This window comes from Diabrotica virgifera, chromosome 1 (assembly GCF_917563875.1).
Source record: "Diabrotica virgifera virgifera chromosome 1, PGI_DIABVI_V3a".
NCBI lineage: Eukaryota > Metazoa > Arthropoda > Insecta > Coleoptera > Chrysomelidae > Diabrotica > Diabrotica virgifera.
Window position 1 is genome coordinate 79,369,390 of NC_065443.1, and position 20,352 is coordinate 79,389,741.

The following is a 20,352-nucleotide window of genomic DNA, read 5'->3' on the forward strand; positions in this document are numbered from 1 at the left end:
TTCTAGTTTTACAATTTTTTCGTGCCATCGATATTTTCCGAGTTATAGCGGAAAATATTGACAGTTATATATAAATAGAGCATAATTATTGAATTATCTCGTTTATTGTTAGTTTTACGACAAAAATGTTCCTATACAAAAATAGAGAGAATTGAATTCTACACAATTTTAGTTTCCTTCATTTTTTTGCTAATGGTAATATTTAAGGTAGTATGTATGCGATAATGGCGCGAGCGTAAGACCTGATTGATGTTGTAGCTATTGTTTTTGTTCAATATCTACGCCATTTTCAACTTAAATTGTTCAAATATGATTTCCTACAATTTCTTTTTAACAATTTTTTTCATGCGGTTGATATTTTCCGAAAGTGGGAAAATAGTAAAAAGTGGTGGGGGAAGCATAATTACTGAATTGAATCTTTTTTCCGAGCTGCCCCAAATTTTATAATTCTATCCTTTAGGGGAAATCAAGTGTAGTGTAAATTTAAAATTTCGACTGAATTCCGCGGTTGCATTAGCCGCCATATTGATTTTAAAGGAGAACCGTTGTTGCTTAATATCTCCGCCATTTTCAACTTTTCGACAAAAACGGTAGGAACTAAAATTGTTGGAAACGCAATTTCCTACAATCTTTTTTCTACAATTTTTTTATGCTATCAATATTTTCCGAGTTAAGGAGGAAAATAGTGGAAGCGGAGGGGAAGCATAATTATTGAATTGTCTCATTTATTATTAACTTTACGACATAATTGTACATAAACAAAAATAAAGAGAATTATATTTTATACAATTTTTGAAACTTCCAATGAAACACCAACCAAACTAAGTATATAAAAGACATAAATAAGAACTTATGTGCATTAAGTTCACTTAATTTTATTAACTAGCGAGTTTTATTGGTTGAATTTGTCTGACGATAATTAAGTTTCATGTCAGCTAACATATTTTAATATTTCAATATATTTTTTTAAATTTTGGACCCCGTTGGGGGAATTTTCCCATTCCCCCCTCTTAGACCCACTGGTTCTCTCGAAAAATTATAGTAAACCGTAATTGCAACAGTTTCAGTCCTTACACATTTTGTCGAAAAGTTGAAAATGGGGAAGATATTGAACAAAAACAATTGCTTTTAAATCAATCGGGTCTTACGCTCGCCCCTTTACCGCATACATACTACCTTAAATATTGATTTTATCAGAAAAATGAAAGAGATCAAAATTGTACAAAATTTAATTATCTTCATTTTTGTATAGGTTAAAATTTGTTGTAAAAGTAATAATAAACGAGATAATTCAATAAATCAATAATTATGCTTTAACTGTCACTGTTTTCCCCATAACTCGGAAAATATGGACCGCACGAAAAAAATTATAATAAACGAAATTATAGAAAATCGTATTTTCAACAATTTCAATTTGTATATTTTTGTCGAAAAGTTGAAAATGGCGGAGATATTGAGCAAAAACGGTTCTAGTTTAAAATCAAGATGGCGGCTAACACAACGGTCAAATTCAGTCGAGATTCTAAATTTATACTACTATTGACTCCCCCTAAAGATTAGAAAAATAAAATTTGGGGCAGCTCTTAATGCAAGGGCAAATGGTATCCCGACTGGGCTATAAGGTATGGCACGATTATTATGTAAGAAGGATGTAGCACAGGCTACCAAGATATGCGTTAGAAAAAACCAGCTGACAAGTGACGACCGGGGGAAAAAAGAGATAGTTCTCAGTCTACCTCAATGTCTTCTTCTTTATGTGCCATATCCTCTACGAAGGTGCAACTATCATGGCAATTCGATATTGCTGCTCTATAAAGATCTGGAGAAGTGCAGTTACCAAAGCTCTCAAATTTTTTAACCAGGAGATGCGTCTTCTTCCACGAAGAAGGCGCATAAAAGCGTATACCTCTATGTATAATCGCTTAAATACCATTGTTAGCAAATGTGAGGTGTCGTTCTTCGAACGATTGATTTAATGATAAATTTAATTATGTAAGTATTTTAAATCAAATTTAACATAAGTCCGTAACCATAAATCGAATGAAAAATATTCAACAAAATAGTTTTCTTAAAAAGTTCAATACTTACAAACAAACAGTAAGTTACCCGTTTGTTCGTCTTAATCATTTGGCAATATTTTCTTTATCTTCAAAGCTACTGTCCGGAAAATTTTGGAAACAACTTTTTGTCTTGTGTTATCCTTGAAATTGTAAGTTACGTAATTAGTCTAAAACTATAATTATTTGTACAGAACTAGGCAAATACTTCTTGTTTTCATATAGTATACTTAGTACAGTCAAAATATATTTTAGATCAAAATTTAAGGTACAGAACGTTCACAGAAATAGTGCCTTCATTATCCTAATGGCCTTTTAAAAATGATGGTAATGGAATAAAAGTAATCCCCTCTGATAAATCTTCAATGGTTGAAAATTTGTAAGTTAACAGGACCGCTTTACATTATAATTTAATAATCTTCTTGTGTGTTTTTTGCTTGGTTTACCTCTTACCAAAACCACAGTATACACAGGGATTGTGTACAGGAATCCACACAGTATATCTCTCTGTATACTGTGCCAAAACTCTGCATAGGTTAAAGCACTATAGATGTGGATACCTTACCACTTAGATATCAGTTTAATTTCTGGAAATGATGAATACTTAATGCATGTTTTATACTATTTTGCTCTATGGATTAGCTTGCACTTGAACTAAATAATTTCCTTCAGTTAATAATTTCTAAGATATATCTGCCATGCTTTAAGCTTTGTTCAACTAATTACGTCACATACAACCGCCACCTAGTCATAAATTTCTCATGTGTAAATTATTCAGGACCAAGATCTAGAAAAAACTTTAAACAAAGTACACAAATTGTATTGAATGCTCCGATGAGATATTGAGTTTAATTAGTCATAAATTAGAGTATATGAACGTGCATTGTCATGGGCATAGGGCAAAATGATCTCTATCTCTTTCTTGTCGTTACACCATTCATCATCATCATGGCTTATTCACTCCTGGCGGAGTGTTTGCCGCCCTTTTGGGCTCTCTGATTCATTTATTGCGGAGAATCAGTCCGGTGTTGTCTTTTATTATTATAACAGCGTGTGACTTGGCCCTGTCTACAATTTTCCTCCATTCTTTCCGGTCCTTACAGCGCTCCTTCCAATTGTAGATTCTCAGCTTCTTTATGTCTTCTAAGACTTGATCTCTCCATCTTGTTTTGGGTCTTCCCTTTGGTCTCTTTGTTGTTGGTCTCCAGCCAGTTATTCGCTTTAGCGTAGAGTCTGGGTTAGCTCTTTCTGTGTGTCCCAGCCACCTGAGCCTTTGCGCCTTCACGAACTTGATTATGTCTTCACCCTGGATGACTTTTTTAATTTCTTCATTGGTTAATCTTCTAAATTCGCGTACACTTATACTCACCGGTCCCATTATTCGTCGAATTATCTTTCTCTCTAAGATTTCTAACCTCATTTCATCTTTTTGTGTTAGACGTCTCTGCACCATAGGTGATCACTGGCCTGATTGCAGTCTTGTAAATTTTTAATTTGGTTGTCTTACTAATGTGCTTTTCTTTCAAGAATTTTGGTAGTTCCAGTAGGTTTTATTGCCCAGTAGGATGCGTTCATTTATTTCATCCGTTCTATCATTTCTGCCATTCACCATCACTCCCAAGTATTTGAAACGGTGTACTCTTTCAAATGTATATGCACCAAGCTTAATTTCTTTCTCAATGTTCGTATTCTCTCTTGAGCACTTGAGGTATTTCGTTTTGCTTTGGTTTATTACTAGCCCTCCCTTCTTTGCTTCTTTATCTAGTACTAATATTATATTCTGCATGGTTTTTAAATCTCCAGTAACCAGTGCAATATCGTCTGCATACGCTATCAGTTGGGCTGAAGATTCGATAAAAGTTCCCATAATTTTGGCTACTCTTACTGCCCCCTCTATGGCAATGTTAAATAATGTTGTTGACAGGGAGTCTCCCTGTCTGACACCTACCTCCATTTGTTCTTCATCTGACGGACCTTCCCTTGTTAAGATTCGTGCCTTGGATTCCTTCATCGTCATTTTCGTGAGTCTTACTAGTTTTTCTTGAATGCCTAGTTGATTCATATCATTAATTATCTCCTCCCTTATTACACTGTCAAATGCTTGCTTGTAGTCAATAAACAGTATATGTAGATCTATTCCGTGCTCGTAACTTTCTTCGACGATTTGCGTTACAATGTGTATTGCACCTATTGTTGACTTACCTTCTCTGAATCCATGTTGGTATTCACCTATTTTTGTTCTCGTTTCTTTTTCTATTCTTTGTCTGATCAAATTAGTTAATAGTTTGTACATTGTATTTAATAGCGTGATTCCCCTACAGTTAGTGCATTTCGTCTTGTCGCCTTTTTTAGGGATTGGTGTTGTCAGACCGCAATTCCAGTCGTTCGGCATGCGTTCTTCTTCCCATATTCGTTCTATCAGCTTGTGGATTCTGTGGGCTAGTTCCTCTCCCCCTTTCTTGAAGAACTCATTTATAGTGTCGTCTGCTCCTGCTGCTTTCCTTGTCTTTAATCTGTTTTTGGTCGCCAATACTTCGCTGTATGAGGGAGGCTCTGATTGTTCTTCATTCCTATTTTCTGTTTGTTCTTCATTTTCTGCATTTTCAGCATCGTCTTTCTTTTTGAACAATTCTCTATAGTGTGTTTCCCATTCTTTTTTTCCAATATTTGCCGGTATCTTTTTCTTATTCTGTGCTTTTATGTGTTTATATAGTCTTACATTATCGGTACTATTAGCTTCGAGTTCCAGCAGTAAGTCTTCAATCCATTTCTTCTTTTTAGTTCTGCAACATTTGTCTGACTCTTTCTTCTTCTCTTTATAGTGTAGGAGATCTTCTTATTTCCTTGTGGCCAACCACCTGTGTCTTGCTTTGTCCTTGTCTTTACTAGCTTGCTCGCATTCTTTATTTCTTTTATTGTCTTCCATTAGTACTGTCGTCTCCTCAGCTGTTGTTAAGATACTATCTTTTATGTCTTCCCATGTTTCATCTATGTTCGATGGTTTTAGGACTAGTAGTTTTTCTTACAACTTAGTGCAGAATTTTCTGTTTGCATTATCTGTATTTAGTTTTGACCTATTCCACCTCTTTCTTTTCTTTTTGTCGTTTTTGTCTTTAAGTATCTTCAATTTCATGTCGCCTATCACCAAAATGTGATCCGAATCAGCATTGGCTCCCCTGTAAGACCTTACATTCTGTACAATTGTTCTCCATTTTTTTGAGATTAGGATGTGGTCTATTTGGCTTCCGTCTGTTGTTCCACCATTATTCAAGACAATTTCACCTGAAACGGTCAATTAGATGCTTCTATTGGTGTTTCTTAGAAGGAAAGGACTGTTAAATGCAGGATTGCTGATTGTTCCCCTGCTCTCCTTCCGGGAAAGTTTCCAAAGACAATCAGACAAAAAACTAAACAATTCACCGTTGATAGCTGGTACTGCTGGTAGACTATTATTCGGTGCATTCTTCTTCAACACCACATCTTAAACGCATTGATCTTCTGGCGCTTTTGTGATAGAAGGGTTCAAGTTTCACTCAGGTTTTAGAGAAATCAACTTTAAAATTGCTTAAATTAAAACATTGTATGTGAACAACTGGTTTATTTGTATTGTTCTAAGAAATTTTGCCTCCCACTAACAAATCGAGTCTTCTTTATCTCTATCCTCGTGGATTTTTTTCCAGTTAAGTGCTCCTAAGTTTTAATTCGTCTTTTTTATTCGAGGCTTGTTCAATTGAAACTCATATTTGATCTAAAAAAATTTATCAGCAACATGTCTACAAATAATTATTACTATAATTTAAGACACGTCTTCCATTGTTTTACCAACCGATGCATACCCTGTTTCACCATCCGATGAATATCGATGCCAATTTCTTGTGGCTGTAGCTCGAAGAATTATTTTACAGAATTTTGTATTTCTTCGTCCATCTGAAAACGATTACCTTTTAACGCCATTTCACAAAGCCCACAGATATGAAAATCGTAGGGCGATAAATCGGAACTATACATGGGATGCTCTAATATCCTTCGTTTCGTTCGTTGTATGTAGATTTCCTTTCACTACTTTACCGACATAGGCCGAGCATTGTCGTGCTGAAGAATGACACCACATGAGAGCTTTTCTGCACGTTTTCGTCATATTGCTTGATTTACCTTGTTTAAAGATTCAATATACAGGTTTCCTTTGATATGCACTCTAAGTTCTGTAAACTCTATGAGAAAGGATCCTTCCTGGTTGAAACAAAAATGTTAACATGACCTTGCACGCAGAAGGTTGAACTTTGTATGACCGCACGTTGATTATATTTGGACGGATTTTTAACGACAAACGTCATTTTATATTTTATGCCACAATTACAGGACATATACCTCTTCGTAAGGTCATGAATAAATTTAGTTTTATTTTTTTAATCCGCCAAGTTTTAGGTCAGCAGAAAATAATATTAAAATTTGTTCAGTAAAGCAATGACAGTGTTTGTGCCGCAACTATTTCCTCAGCAGCATCTACTAATACCTATCACCTCAATAACAAAAGTTTTGTAGTATAAATTCTTATCCCGAATTGTTATTGTTAAACAGTCAAAATCTTTCTCCTACGACTCAGAAAAACATCACAAGCGGCTGTTAATAAAAAATAAAATATTAAAATATAAAATAAAATCCTAAACAGAAAAATAATATTACATATCTTCTAACCCTGAATTTAAATAAAGGTCTCTTCCTAAATCCCTTCCAGAACAATGTAGCTAAATTTCAATTATACTTCTTTAATTGACATCTCCCAATCGGAGGTTGGATATCATCATCACTATCTTCACTCTACCTACCGCTGCTCTAAAGAGTTCTATACTCATCTCCTTCTATATTCCATACTCCTCTTATTTTTCCCTGTATTATCAGTCTTAGAATTTCTTATCGCTGTCCCCTCATTTTTGTCCCTGGTATTGTAACTTTCTTATTTTTATTTTGTTTATTATTTCGTATTATTTGCCCATTCCTCGCAATACTTCCGTGTTCGTTTTCTTCTGTGTCCATGCTATTCTAAGGATAAGAACAGAACAAGTGGGTCGCGGTGGAGGTGGAGGTGGAGGTGGAGGTCGCGGTTGATGTCGATATCCATGTAAAATAAACACACTGTAGTGAATGGAAGAGAACAGAGCAGATAAGTGGAGGTTTAGCACGATGCCATCCAGAAGGTTTACATCGATGCTTTTGAAAATAAAATGAGCTTGTCTTACATGGATGTCTACTGCGCGACCTACAAGGATGCTTCCCCGTGATTCGTCCGTTCGAAGCCAAGTTGTCATTACCTACGCTATCTGACTTGATTCTTTTTATATATTCCCTTTTTTGTATTCAGTTTATTTTTGAATTTCTAAAGCACTTAAATACAGTAAATTTTTGAAATATGAAGGAGGATCTGATTATTTACAGCTACCATTTCATCACTATCAAAGCACAGTCTTTTGTCAAAGAAATTTCATTAAACTACTTCACTTGATAGTGGTTCTAGCTCGACTGACAGAGCAGGTGACCTCCTTGCTATGTGCTATCGACCGCGACTTAACTAGTAGCATCCACCGCGACCTACACCTCCACCTCGACCTACTTGTTCTGTTCTTACCCTTAGCATCCTTCGGTAACACCACATTTTAAATGGCTGTGGCTTATTTAGGTATGTCTTTTTGCTTCAGTATCCATCTTTCCAAGTCCATGTTACTCTCAGTTCTAATCTAAGGTTTTTAGTGCAGAGAATTGGTTTTATTTTTACAAACGCATTTCTTGCTATTTCTATCCTGGCCCTTATTTCTGTTGTTTGATCATTATTTTCTGAAATGCAGGTTCCCAGGTATTTGTATTTATGAACCCTTTTAATCTGTACATTTCCCAAATGTATGCTTGTTTATGCAATAATAAGTTAGCGAAATTGGGAATGTTTAGAAAAGGCTTCTTCTTCACGTGCCATATCAGAATTATCCGATGCTGGCGATCACCATTGCGAAGGCTTCTAGATCTTGCAATATGGAATAATTGTCCTGCATTTGATATCAGAGTCCATTCACGTGTTTTTTAATCAAAAAACTTGTTTTCTCCCTACACCTCTAATGTCCTCTATTTTGCCTTTAAGGATCAATTGTAATAGTTTATATCGATTTCCCCTCACTATGTCTTATTCTTCACTAATCTTATTTTTCACTTAGAACAGGGAGCGCAGTCCAGCACTCTGAATCGACGATTTTCGACTCTTATTGGAGTCATCATCGGAGAGGCATAGGCCTGCTGCTCTCTGCTCGAAGTGACCAAACCATGAAAGTTTATCCCCGCATTGCAACTCACGTGTATGGAGTAGGTGACTAGCGTCATCTGGCAAATGAAAGGTAAAGTTTTCAATCCTAATAGCAACAATAATAATATTGAAAGATATTAAAAATATTACTAAAAGATTTTTAAATTGAAAACATATTGGTCGCAGATGGATGCCGCAGTGAAGACAAGAGGGAATTCTAAAAAGTTGCAATTCACAAACCCCGTCTGCTGCTTGGTAAAGTTCCAACGGAAAATGGACCTAGTTACTCTATAGCAGCCTTTCCCAAACTTATTTTTCCGTGGCCCGGTTATTTTTGTGCTTATCCTTCGTGACCCACTATTTACATACTACATACTCGCTACATACAGTGGTGTGTGTGAGTGCGAGGTGCGTGGTGCGATGTGCGAGGGGCGATGTGCTAGATGCGATGTGCGAGATGCGATGTGCGAGTTGCGATGTGCGAGGTGCGAGGTTTGATGCGCGATGTTTGATGTGCAAGGTGCGATGTGCGCCTCGCAACGTCGCACCGCACATTGCAACGCACTTCGCAGTGTAAAAGGTGTTCATGTTCACGTGAAGATCTGAAGCGGCGATTCGTGGCCCGGTACTGGGTCGCGACCCACCGTTTGGGAAACGCTGCTCTATAGGAGTAATACTAATATAAAATAAAAATGTATACCATTTTTTATTCAGTTGCAATGAGAAGAAAAAACAATCTTATTTTTCACTTAGAACAGGGAGCGCAGTCCAGCACTCTGAATCGACGATTTTCGACTCTTATTGAAGTCATCATCGGAGAGGCGTGGGCCTGCTGCTCTCTGCTCGAAGTGACCAAACCATGAAAGTTTATCCCCGCATTGGCACTGACGTGTATGGAGTAGGTGACTAGCGTCATCTGGCAACTGAAAGGTAAAGTTTTCAAAATTATTTCAATATTATTAATGTTGCTATTAGGATTGAAAACTTTACCTTTCAGTTGCCAGATGACGCTAGTCACCTACTCCATATACGTCAGTTGCAATGCGGGGATAAACTTTCATGGTTTGGTCACTTCGAGCAGAGAGCAGCAGGCCCACGCCTCTCCGATGATGACTCCAATAAGAGTCGAAAAACGTCGATTCAGAGTGCTGGACTGCGCTCCCTGTTCTAAGTGAAAAATAAGATTGTTTTGCCTTCTCATTGCAACTGAATAAAAAATGATATACATTTTTATTTTATATTAATATGACTCCTATAGAGTAACTAGGTCTATTTTCCGTTGGAACTTTTCCAAGCTGCAGACGGGGGTTGTGAATTGCAACATTTTAGAATTCCCTCTTGTCTTCACTGCAGCATCCATCTGGCTTGCAAATTTTAGAAGCCATGGAGGTGTTACCAGGGAAATGGACCAATAGGTTTTCAATTTAAAAACCTTTTAGTAATATTTTTAATATTTTTCAATACTATTAATGTTGCTATTAGGATTGAAAACTTTACCTTTTAAATTGGATATTTTCGAGATATTCTTCGCACTTGTGCCTAATTCTGTTGTCAAGTATTCTTAGGAATATCTTATATTGTGGCTCATAAGGCTAATTAATCGATATTCTGAGAGATTTTCTCGCATTGTGTTTTTTAGGTATTGCTACAAAGAAAGACAAGGCTTACAGAGCGATAAATATCCGACAGTGTATACAAATAGCTAAACGAGGATATGAAAGTTTCAGCTTCGGGAGACTTTTGTGCACCGTTTGACTGAACTAAGTATACTTGTTTATGTGTGACATACAAATCAAATTACATATAATAACATTAATAAACTTAAAGGTCGTCTTAAGTACGGTAGACTTAAACAAATATTTAACAGATAAAGTATTATCTTATTAAAATATATGATCTTCTAAGCTCTTCACAAAAATTTTATCGGCAGCTTTGAAAGATGTTTTTGCAATTTTGTTGAATATGGACTATAATCAAAAAGTAAGAAGAAAGCAAAACCCCAGGGAAACGGCAAATGTGTTTTCAAAGTTGTCGTTTGCGTAAGTTTTATCTTTATCAATATTATCTTAAATTAAAACTGAATACTTCCCGGGAGTTGGCTGTATACCAGGGGTGGGCAAAAGCCGGCCCGCGGGCCGGACCCGGCCCTTTAGCTTACTTTATCCGGCCCGTTGAAAAATCCCGCAAGCAATTTTTGAATCTCTTTTATTTTGTTGAAATCAACAGTATTAGAGTGTGTAGTGTTCTTATAAATAATCTTCTCTTCTTCTTTTTGTATAGATATGCCTCTGTATGTTTTTTCAATGTGCCTCTACTAAGTTGTCGTTCCATCGTTTTCATGGTCTTCCTACTGATCGTGTTCCTATTGGGGATCCGTCTCTCGCTGTCCTAACTACCCTATTTGTTGTCATTCGGCTTATGTGGTCATTCCATTCTATTCTTCTGTTTCTTACGCAGTAATTAATGTTATTCACCTTGCATCTCCGTCGTATATCTGTACTTCTAGCTATGTCCCATAGAGTCTTACAATCGATTTTTCGAAGGGTTTTCATCTCCGCTGTTTCGAGCAATCTTTTTGTCCTCTCTGTGTCGGGTCATGTTTCTGTCGCGTATGTCATTATTGATCTGATGACTGTTTTGTAAATTCTGCCTTTCATTTCTTTTCCGATATTTTTATTTCTCCATATTGTGTCATTCAGGCAACCTGCGGCTCTGTTTGCTCTATTCAATTGATCTTCCACTTCTGTTTCGAGCCTTCTGTAGCTAGATAATGTGATGTCTAGGTATTTAAACTCCATCACTTGTTCTATTATCTGACCTTCCAGCTCCAATTTACATCTTATTTGATCTGATGTTATAACAGCTTATAAATAATAGAGAGTATTATTATATCGAAGAGCCGTAATCATATCTTTTTCTTTTCTTAAAAGCGACTATGTATTTAACCCGGTTCAGTCGCGAATGTTTTTCAGCCAGGACATTTGTCGTCTACGAGGACCACTTTCTCTTTCGACTCTACCCTTCATCAGTGGCGTAACAAACTTGGTCGAGGCCCCCCCGCCGAATTGGAAATAAGGGCCCCTTTAAAAAATTGCTATTTAAATAATGCGACTTGTGTAACAAAAACTTTGTATATTATAGCCCAGTAAATGAACATGTATTCCGGCGATACGGTGTAATTTTCAGTGTCACCACCGAAATGGTCAAGTCAATACTTTTCGAGTTATTTGCCAGAGAAAATGTTTATTGTCCAACAAAAAAAAACGTTTTCTGGCGGTTTTTCGCAAATAACTCAAAGAGTATTTGATCGAAAAAAATATTATTATTCTTAGGAAAAAATGTAGCTTATAGAAAAATGAAAAAAAGAAGTCCCAGTAAAAGCAAAGTTGTTGCTCATTAAAAATTTTTCGTATTCGTCAAATTCCAAATCGAATATTTCAACGTGAAAGAACCAAAAAATGAAGCACTTGTCAGGGAAAACTCATGATAACTTTTGTAAAGTGTTTAAAAAAACCCTTTTTTTTATTTTTTGCAAAAGTTTCTAACAACAAAACTAAGCGAGTTACGCTAAAAATAAATTTACCCCATTTCTTGTTAAAAAAAAATCGTGAAAATCTCCTCCTATTTAGCACTCCGAAAATTCTCACTATCGCTTTACAAATTACTTTACTTTGTTCTATATGATCTGTAAGTTTTACCGCTTCAGTGCTTATTTTTGAAAGGGTTATAATTGAAAGTGCTTGAACGAGTCACTAATATGAGTGTATGCAAATTTTGAACAGCCATATCTTAACCAATTTTTGTCTGACAGAAAAACAAAATTAAATCAAAATATTTATAGAAGCAAAACGTACATTTCTTTACTCTTTGAGATTTTTCGTATCACTACATACCTAATGATTTTTAAGTTATTTAAAAAAAAAGCATTTTTCCAAAATACAAAACTTTTTTTACTATAAAATCAATTTTTGTCAAAAATAAGAACTTTGAATCGGACAAACTTACAGATCATAATATATTATAAACAAGTTTTTCCATATGGTTCCAACTTAGAGGGACATACTGTACATATATGTATAAAGTAATGGTAAATTGCTAACAATTAATTTTATTTGAGGTGCTAAATAAGTGGAGATTTTAACGAATTTTTTTACCAAAAAAGGGACTAACCTTATTTTGAGCGTCACTCGATTAGTTTTGTTGCTAATTAGAAACTTTTATAAAAAAATAAAAATAAAGCTTTTTTAAACATTTAAAAAAAGCTTTAATGAGTTTTCTCCGAAAAGTGGTAAGTTTTTTGGTTATTTCACGTTGAAATATTCGATTTGGAATTGGACGAATAAGAACAATTTTTCATGGGCTACAAATTTGCTTTTAGTGTGTCGATAGACTTCATGAATACACATTTTGGTTTTTTGATAAGCTACATTTTTGCTAAAAATATTATTTCGATAATATTTAACTCGATAAAATACTTATTTTTTTAAGTTATTTGCGGATATCCTCCTGAAAAAAAATTTTTTTACTGAAAAATAAATAATTTCACTCGCAAATAACTCGAAAAGTATTGAAAGAGAAAAAACTCGGTAGAACAAAATTTGCTTATAATTAGTCAATTTATCCATTTTCGGACGTATTCTTTTTAACCCCAAGTAAAAGCAACCAACGGCACAAGTACAACTTTGAAGTGGGGGATAAGTAGAATCTAAATCCAAATTGTCAATCAAATCCGAAGTAACACTGATAATTACACTCCAAAACGGTCATTTACTGGGCTATTAATGTATTCATGCACTATTTAGAACAACTTACATTTTATTTTTCATCTTTATTGGTATAGAATAAAATAAACCAAAAATTAATAAATGATTACATTATTACATAGAATTATTCTATGAGATAAACAATCTTCTTCTTGCAATACTGTCAGCGAATATATCAACAATTTTATTAATACAGTGGAACCCCGATAAGTCGGCCTCCGATAACCCGGAAGTCCGGCTAACCCAAACCGATTTTCATCAGACAAAACAAACATTTTTCCAGTTTAACTAAGTTCTTTACCATGAAATGAACAATAATGTATACAACTGTACGTATTTAGATGTATTGTCCATATTATGTATTTCTTTTTTTCGCAATTATAACAGAGTTTACCTGTAAGTATACAGTATTTTATTAATTTTTACCATATTCTCCGACTAACCCGGATTTTCGATAACCCGGATCGGCCGCGGTCCCGATGAATCCGACTTATCGAGGTTCCACTGTACATATCTATCTGATGGACAACTTCATTTTCAATACTACACTGCTTAAAAACGTTGCGTATGTATGCGTAAAGTAATATAACAATAACACATTTTTACATAAATTAGATGACAAGGTGGGGCCCCTGACATATTGGGGCCCCCCCGCAAGCTTCATGCTGCGGGGGCCTCTGTTACGCCTCTGCCCTTCATAATAAGCTGCAACAACTCGTACTTATCATATTTAAGTATGTGCCCTAAATATGATGTCTTTCTCTATTTACTGGTAGTCAAAAGTTCTCTGTCTCTTCCCATTCTGTGCAACACCATTTCGTTCGTAATATGATCGGACCATGGTATTTTCAAAATCAAAAAAGCTGCATAAAAAGCCACATCTCAAAAGCTTCCAGCTTTCTTATTAATTCAACATTAACAGTCCAAGCTTCGGAACCAGAAAGTACAATAGAGTGTTGATATAAAATTTTACCATCCGATATCGGATTTGCAGATTGAGTTTTTGGTTACTCAGAAATTTACTCATCTTCAAAAAAGCTGTTCTTGATTGCTCTATTCTTGATCGAATTTCTGATTTCGCATTTAGATTCTCCGTAATCCAGACTCCTAAGTATTTCATTTTGTCTACTTGTTCAGTATCTTAATTTTTTATCTGGATCCTTGTTATGACAATATAATGGACCATATTTCTTTAAAAATTACGTGACATATTGTATTGGGCAAAGATTGTTCGCATGTACACCCAAGTAAGACAATTATTTATTATTACTATTACCTATTTTTAACAGTCAAATTTCTTTGACCAAATGCTTTAAAATGATACTATAATATTTCTGTCAAAAAAATGTCTTGCACAGGGAAAAAACTCAACCAAAAACATTCACGTGTGCACAGCGTACGTACGCGGTATAGTCGTATAGTCCTCCGGCCCGGAAGACATTTTGAAAATTTTATTTTAGTCCGCGCTTAAAGTATTTGCCCACCGCTGCTGTATACCATATAGTTAAATAACTTTTAACATCGAAGTAAAAACTCATTTCGTAGTAGGTATAATTTTAATTAAGTCTTATTTTTTGGATTATATATTTCAAATGGATTACATAAATGTTCAAAACGTTTTAGAACCTATCAGTCCATTCTCATTTTATTTGCTAAATAGACCCTATTGGATTTAATATGAAATTTACATTATACAATTGTACACACACCCAAACTTATGTGGAATCACGATGTATTTGAAAGTAATATTTATTTCATTGGAAAACACTTGTTATAGTTACGAAGAATAATAGTAGATTATACCACGAGTCAATAATGATGGCTATTATTCCCGAGGAATATTTACGAACCGAGCCGCGTTAGCGGCGAGGGAGTAACATTCCGAGGGAATGAGAGCTATTATTGCGAGTAGTATACTCTACTTTATCTACGACAAATTAATTAATTTAAGATTTTTAATGAACAACTTTATTTGTTAAAAACATTAAAATTAGTAATAGTACAATTAATAAACTGAATTGGTTGAGAATCATCATTAACTTTAGTAGAGCTTTTAATACAAATATTTGGGATCTCGATTGCTGTAGAACAAGAAAATGGTACATTACTGTTTATCATGCTGTTGCTGTAGCTAGTTCTACAATTTCTGGTGGTGTACAATTAAAAGATTCTTCATTTTCGTCCATCTCAATACAAACTGTCAAATATACTATTCGTTTGACAGTGACACTTTTTGAGGTTGATTATTTTGTTTCCGTGGTGAATTTTGTGATTGTTGTGCCAGAGGGATTAATAGCTATTAATCCCGCATTATTAATCCCTAAGGGATTATTATATGGCATTATATTGCAAACACCACAAGTATAATACATATATTATGCATCAGTCGTAGATAAAGATTTTTATTGAAAATAAACAAATCTATAAGACAATCAGATAGTACAGCTCGGTACAGTATAGGTTATTTGCTTGAGTTGCAAATTGAACGAAAATAAATAAACTAACTTTTGCGTCCAAAAACGAAAATATGCCTCATGTGGGGTTATAGAACTTCAACGAGGAAAGATTATTGGTCTTGTGGAGCAAATAATGTTCTCAGAGAGCCATAGCTGTAGAGCTGGGCGTAACCCAGGGGGTTCTGTACAAAACTTATGCTGGGTAACAGGAACTAGGAAAGCTCAAAAATAAAGCAAGCCAAAGTCGCCAAAAAGTAATAATAGCTCGCCACGATCGTTTTATAGTGCAATCAGCTGGAAGACACCCAACCATTTGTCACCTACAGCTCCAAAGGCAGCTTTTGGAAGCTACAGGTGTAACTGTTTCAGTTGAAACGATAAGAAGAAGAGTTCGTGCCAAGAAGTATACAGCAGGAGACAGTTATAGGTTCCTGAGTTATCCAGGCAGCACAAGATTGATTGCCTAAATTGATGTCTTCACCACCAAAACTGGAACATTGGGAATTGAAAAAATGTGCTATTTTCAGGAAAAGTCAGGATTTGTGTAAAATCAGATGACCCACGAAATCGTGTACTTAGAGGTCGAGGAAGACAAGCAAGAACAAAAACTGTCAAATCTGTTCACAAATATACAAGGGGAAGTGTAATGTTCTGGACACAAATTGTGGTCCGTAAAAAAACTCCTTTACTTTTCATCCAATCAACTTTTACTGCTCACAGATATGTTGATAACCTGTAGTTAGGCTCTGCAGAGGTGTAACAGCAGAAAATTTAATTTTTTTTGCATGATAATGGACCTCCACATACCATTAGAGTGACTAGAGACATCATTTAAGCAGAAGGTATCCCTTGTTTGGAGTGGCCTGCTTGCTCACCCGAGCTTAACCCTATAGAGTATTTGTGGGATATGTATAAAAGAAAAATTAGAGCTCGCCGGGATAATCCACAAAACACCGCACGGCTAGTACAAGCTGCTCTTGAAGGATGGAGTAACCTACCACAACAAAATATGGAGTAACCTACCACGAACTGAAGCTTGTATAAGGACTAGGGGTGATAACACTGACTACTAAAAAACACAAAAAAAAATAAATAAAAACAATTTAAACATTATTTGTTTTACATTGAATTTTTTTTTTATATTGACTTTAAAACAACTAGTTTCAATTTGTTTGTTAAATACTTTATTGTTTAATTTAATTGTTATCCATTTGTTATTAAATTGCTTTAAAATAAATATTGTTTGACTTCGTGTGTTCGTTTTTTTCAATTCGCACGAAATAATAAGAAATATCAGGTGATTCCATATAAGTTTTGGTGTGTGTAAAATTGAAACGACTTAAAGCCGATGAAACTGGATAACTAACGGGAACATGAAGTATCCCTGTTTCTTCTTTGGTACCGTCTCCTCTAAGGGGGTTGGTAATCATCACAGCTTGTTCTCTTTTGAGATTGCAGTTCTGAATAAGTCGACGGAACTGCAATTATACCACTTTCTTAGATTATTGAGCCAGGAGATGCGTCTTCTTCCAATACTTCGTTTTCCCTGTATTTTTTTTTGCATTATGGTTTGTAGCAACACATATTTAGTACCTCTTATAACGTGGCCAAGATATTGTAACTTTCTTATCTTAATCGTATTCTCCTTTTCCTCTTTCATCTTTCCGAGGACCTCAACATTTGTTATTCGGTCTACCCAACTTATTTTTAATATTCTTCAGGAGATCCACATCCCGAATAGTTTAAGTCGATCGCTTATTTCTTTCTTTAAGGTCCAGGCGTCCACCCCATACAGCAGCACCGAAAACACACAAATGAACGTAATTTTCTTATTTTGAGTGAAAAACCAATAGTCCTGTCGCCAGGGGGGTACAACGACTTCCTTAATTCAGATGGACTCACCCAAGTTTTTGTTATGTATTTTGACCCGTAGAACACGAACTCTTTGGGTAACAGTTGATTCAGATGTCGATAAGATTGTTATAAACAAAGAACTTGAGGAATTACATAACAGCAATTTTCTAAGCAAACAGTATTTCTAAGCAAAAAATGTTGTTACGTACAAAAAAGTTTTTTCGTAGGATGCATAGTTTTCGAGATAAACGCGGTTGAACTTTCAAAAAATCGAAAAATTGCAATTTTTGAACCTGAGTAACTATTCAATATGGCTGAGGAAATAAACGATGGCCCCGAGTACGGGCGCTTCTTAAATGGGGCAGGGGTGCGAAGAATCTCCCGCTTGGCCAAATTTGATATACAGAGAAGTTGTAGAATAGGCACATGGAATGTGCGGAGTTTATATGAACCAGGAAAAACGCACAATGCCATAAATGAGATGAAAAGGCTGCAAATATCAATTCTGGGTATCAGTGAAATGCGATGGCCCGGATCTGGCCAATGCCATGTGGATGATCATGAAGTATATTATGCAGGAGAAGAGAGTAATTACCATCGTCATGGTGTAGGATTCATAGTCTCAAACGAGGTTAGCAAATGTGTTAGAGCGGTATGCCAGGTATCTGAACGAGTCATAATGATTCAGTTGAACGCGAAACCCAGAAACATAAATTTAATACAAGTGTATGCACCGACAGCGGAAAGTGAACTGGAAGAACTTGACAAGTTCTACGCCGATGTAAAAACTGTTACCGACCAACTCAAGACTAGAGATCTCACCATTCTGATGGGTGACCTTAATGCTAAGATAGGAAAATGCAGACAAAGTAATATTATTGGCTGTTATGGACTGGGCGATAGAAATGAAAGGGGAGACTATTTCGCAGATTTTTGCAAAGAACATAATCTATGTATAATGAATACCTTTTTCAAATTACCTAAAAGGAGATTATATACGTGGAAATCTCCAGCAGATACCCCCAATAATATCGTAAGAAACCAAATTGACTACATAACCATCAGTGAGCGTTACAGAAATGCAGTAAAGTCTGTAAAAACCTATCCTGGCGCCGATGTGCCATCTGATCACAATCTATTGTTAGCCGAAATAAAATTAAAACTTAAACGGATAAAACAACCACGATCCTCTAACAAACTGGATACCGATTTTATTAGAAACAACAGTCAGGGGATTTCAAACAATTTAGAGAGCAATTTTGAGAATAGCGAACAACAAGAATCCATCGAGGATCATTGGAACCAAATCAAAACGATTATAAGCAACTCAACTCCAAACTTCAAAGAGAAAAATCAAAAGAAGCAACAGTGGATGAACGATGAGATTTTGAATTTGATGGAAAAAAGACGCAAATTTAAGAATCAAAACATCGAAATGTATAAACGCATTAATAAAGAGATAAGGACTAAAATACGAGCGGCAAAAGAAACATACTTTGAAAAAAAATGTTTAGAAATTGAAGAGTTGCAGAGAAAACATGATTCATTTAATATGTATAAAAAAATAAAAGAACTCACCGGTCAGAACAAAAAACATGCAAATAACATCGTTGATAGAGATGGAAAACTGATTATCACTGATTTGGATAAAATAGACAGATGGAAAGAATACATTGAGGAACTGTTTAATGATGAAAGGCCCGAGCTTGAAATTAACGAAGTAGTTACAGGACCTGACATAACTATGGACGAAATTGAACAAGCAATAAGATTAGCAAAGACCAGAAAAGCGACGGGACCAGACGAAATACCGAATGAAATAATAAAGCTCTTCGAAAATTCAGGTAAAAGATCTCTCCTTCATCTTTTTAATAAAGTTTATCAAACTGGCTATATACCAACGGATTGGCTGCTGTCGACTTTTGTGACGATACCTAAAAAAGCAAACGCGAAAAGATGTAGTGACTACCGAACCATTAGCTTGATGAGTCATGTTTTAAAGATATTTCTACGAATTTTGCACTCTAGGATGTACCAAAAAATAGAAGAACAGCTTGGTGATACACAGTTTGGATTCCGCAATAACCTTGGGACCAGAGAAGCACTGTTTAGTATTCAGGTTATGGTACAGAGATGCAGAGATGTCGGACATCCGGTTTATATGTGTTTCATTGACTTTGAGAAGGCCTTTGATCGGGTAAAACATACGGAAATGATTGCTATTCTTCAGAAAGTGGGTATTGATGATAAAGACCTACGCATTATCAAAAATCTTTACTGGCATCAACGTGCAAACATCAGGATTGGCTGGGACACGTCTGAAGAACTTCAAATACGAAGAGGAGTAAGGCAGGGCTGCATTTTGTCCCCACTAATATTTAACATCTATTCTGAGTTTGTTTTCAATAAAGCAGTGGATAATGCTCAATGTGGTATCAAAATGAATGGCGTCAATATTAATAATTTGAGATATGCGGATGACACGGTGTTAATTGCGAGCAATTATGAAGAACTTCAACATCTGATTAATAGGATTACCACAACGTGTGATGAATATGGACTCAAGCTAAACACCGCAAAGACCAAGGTGATGGTTGTCAGTAAGACGCCAATACAACCGGAAGTAGTAACAGCTTATGGTGAACAATTAGAAAGAACTAACAGTATCACCTACCTTGGTTGTAATCTAAATGAGAACTGGGACATGAGCAAAGAAATTAGAATACGTATAGAGAAGGCCATAGCTGCATTCTTTAAGATAAAGAAACTTTTATGTGGAAACAACATTACTTTGAATCTTAAAATTATATTAGTGAGATGTTATGTGTTCTCTACTCTTTTGTACGGTGTCGAAGGTTGGACTTTAACAGATACTCTTCTCAAGAAATTGGAAGCCTTTGAAATTTGGGTATACCGAAGAATCCTACGAATAAGTT

General features: G+C 35.5%; 1 protein-coding gene across 1 annotated transcript in view; it reads left to right on the forward strand.

Moving 5' to 3' along the window:
* The first annotated feature begins 10,216 nt into the window (after window positions 1-10,216).
* Window positions 10,217-20,352, forward strand: part of LOC114327220 (probable multidrug resistance-associated protein lethal(2)03659) — an 80,164-nt gene continuing 70,028 nt past the window's right edge. Inside the window, exon 1 of the mRNA XM_028275761.2 lies at window positions 10,217-10,382. Coding sequence (XP_028131562.1) covers window positions 10,306-10,382 — 77 coding nt within the window. The 5' untranslated portion in view covers window positions 10,217-10,305. The remainder of the gene's footprint in view (window positions 10,383-20,352) is intronic.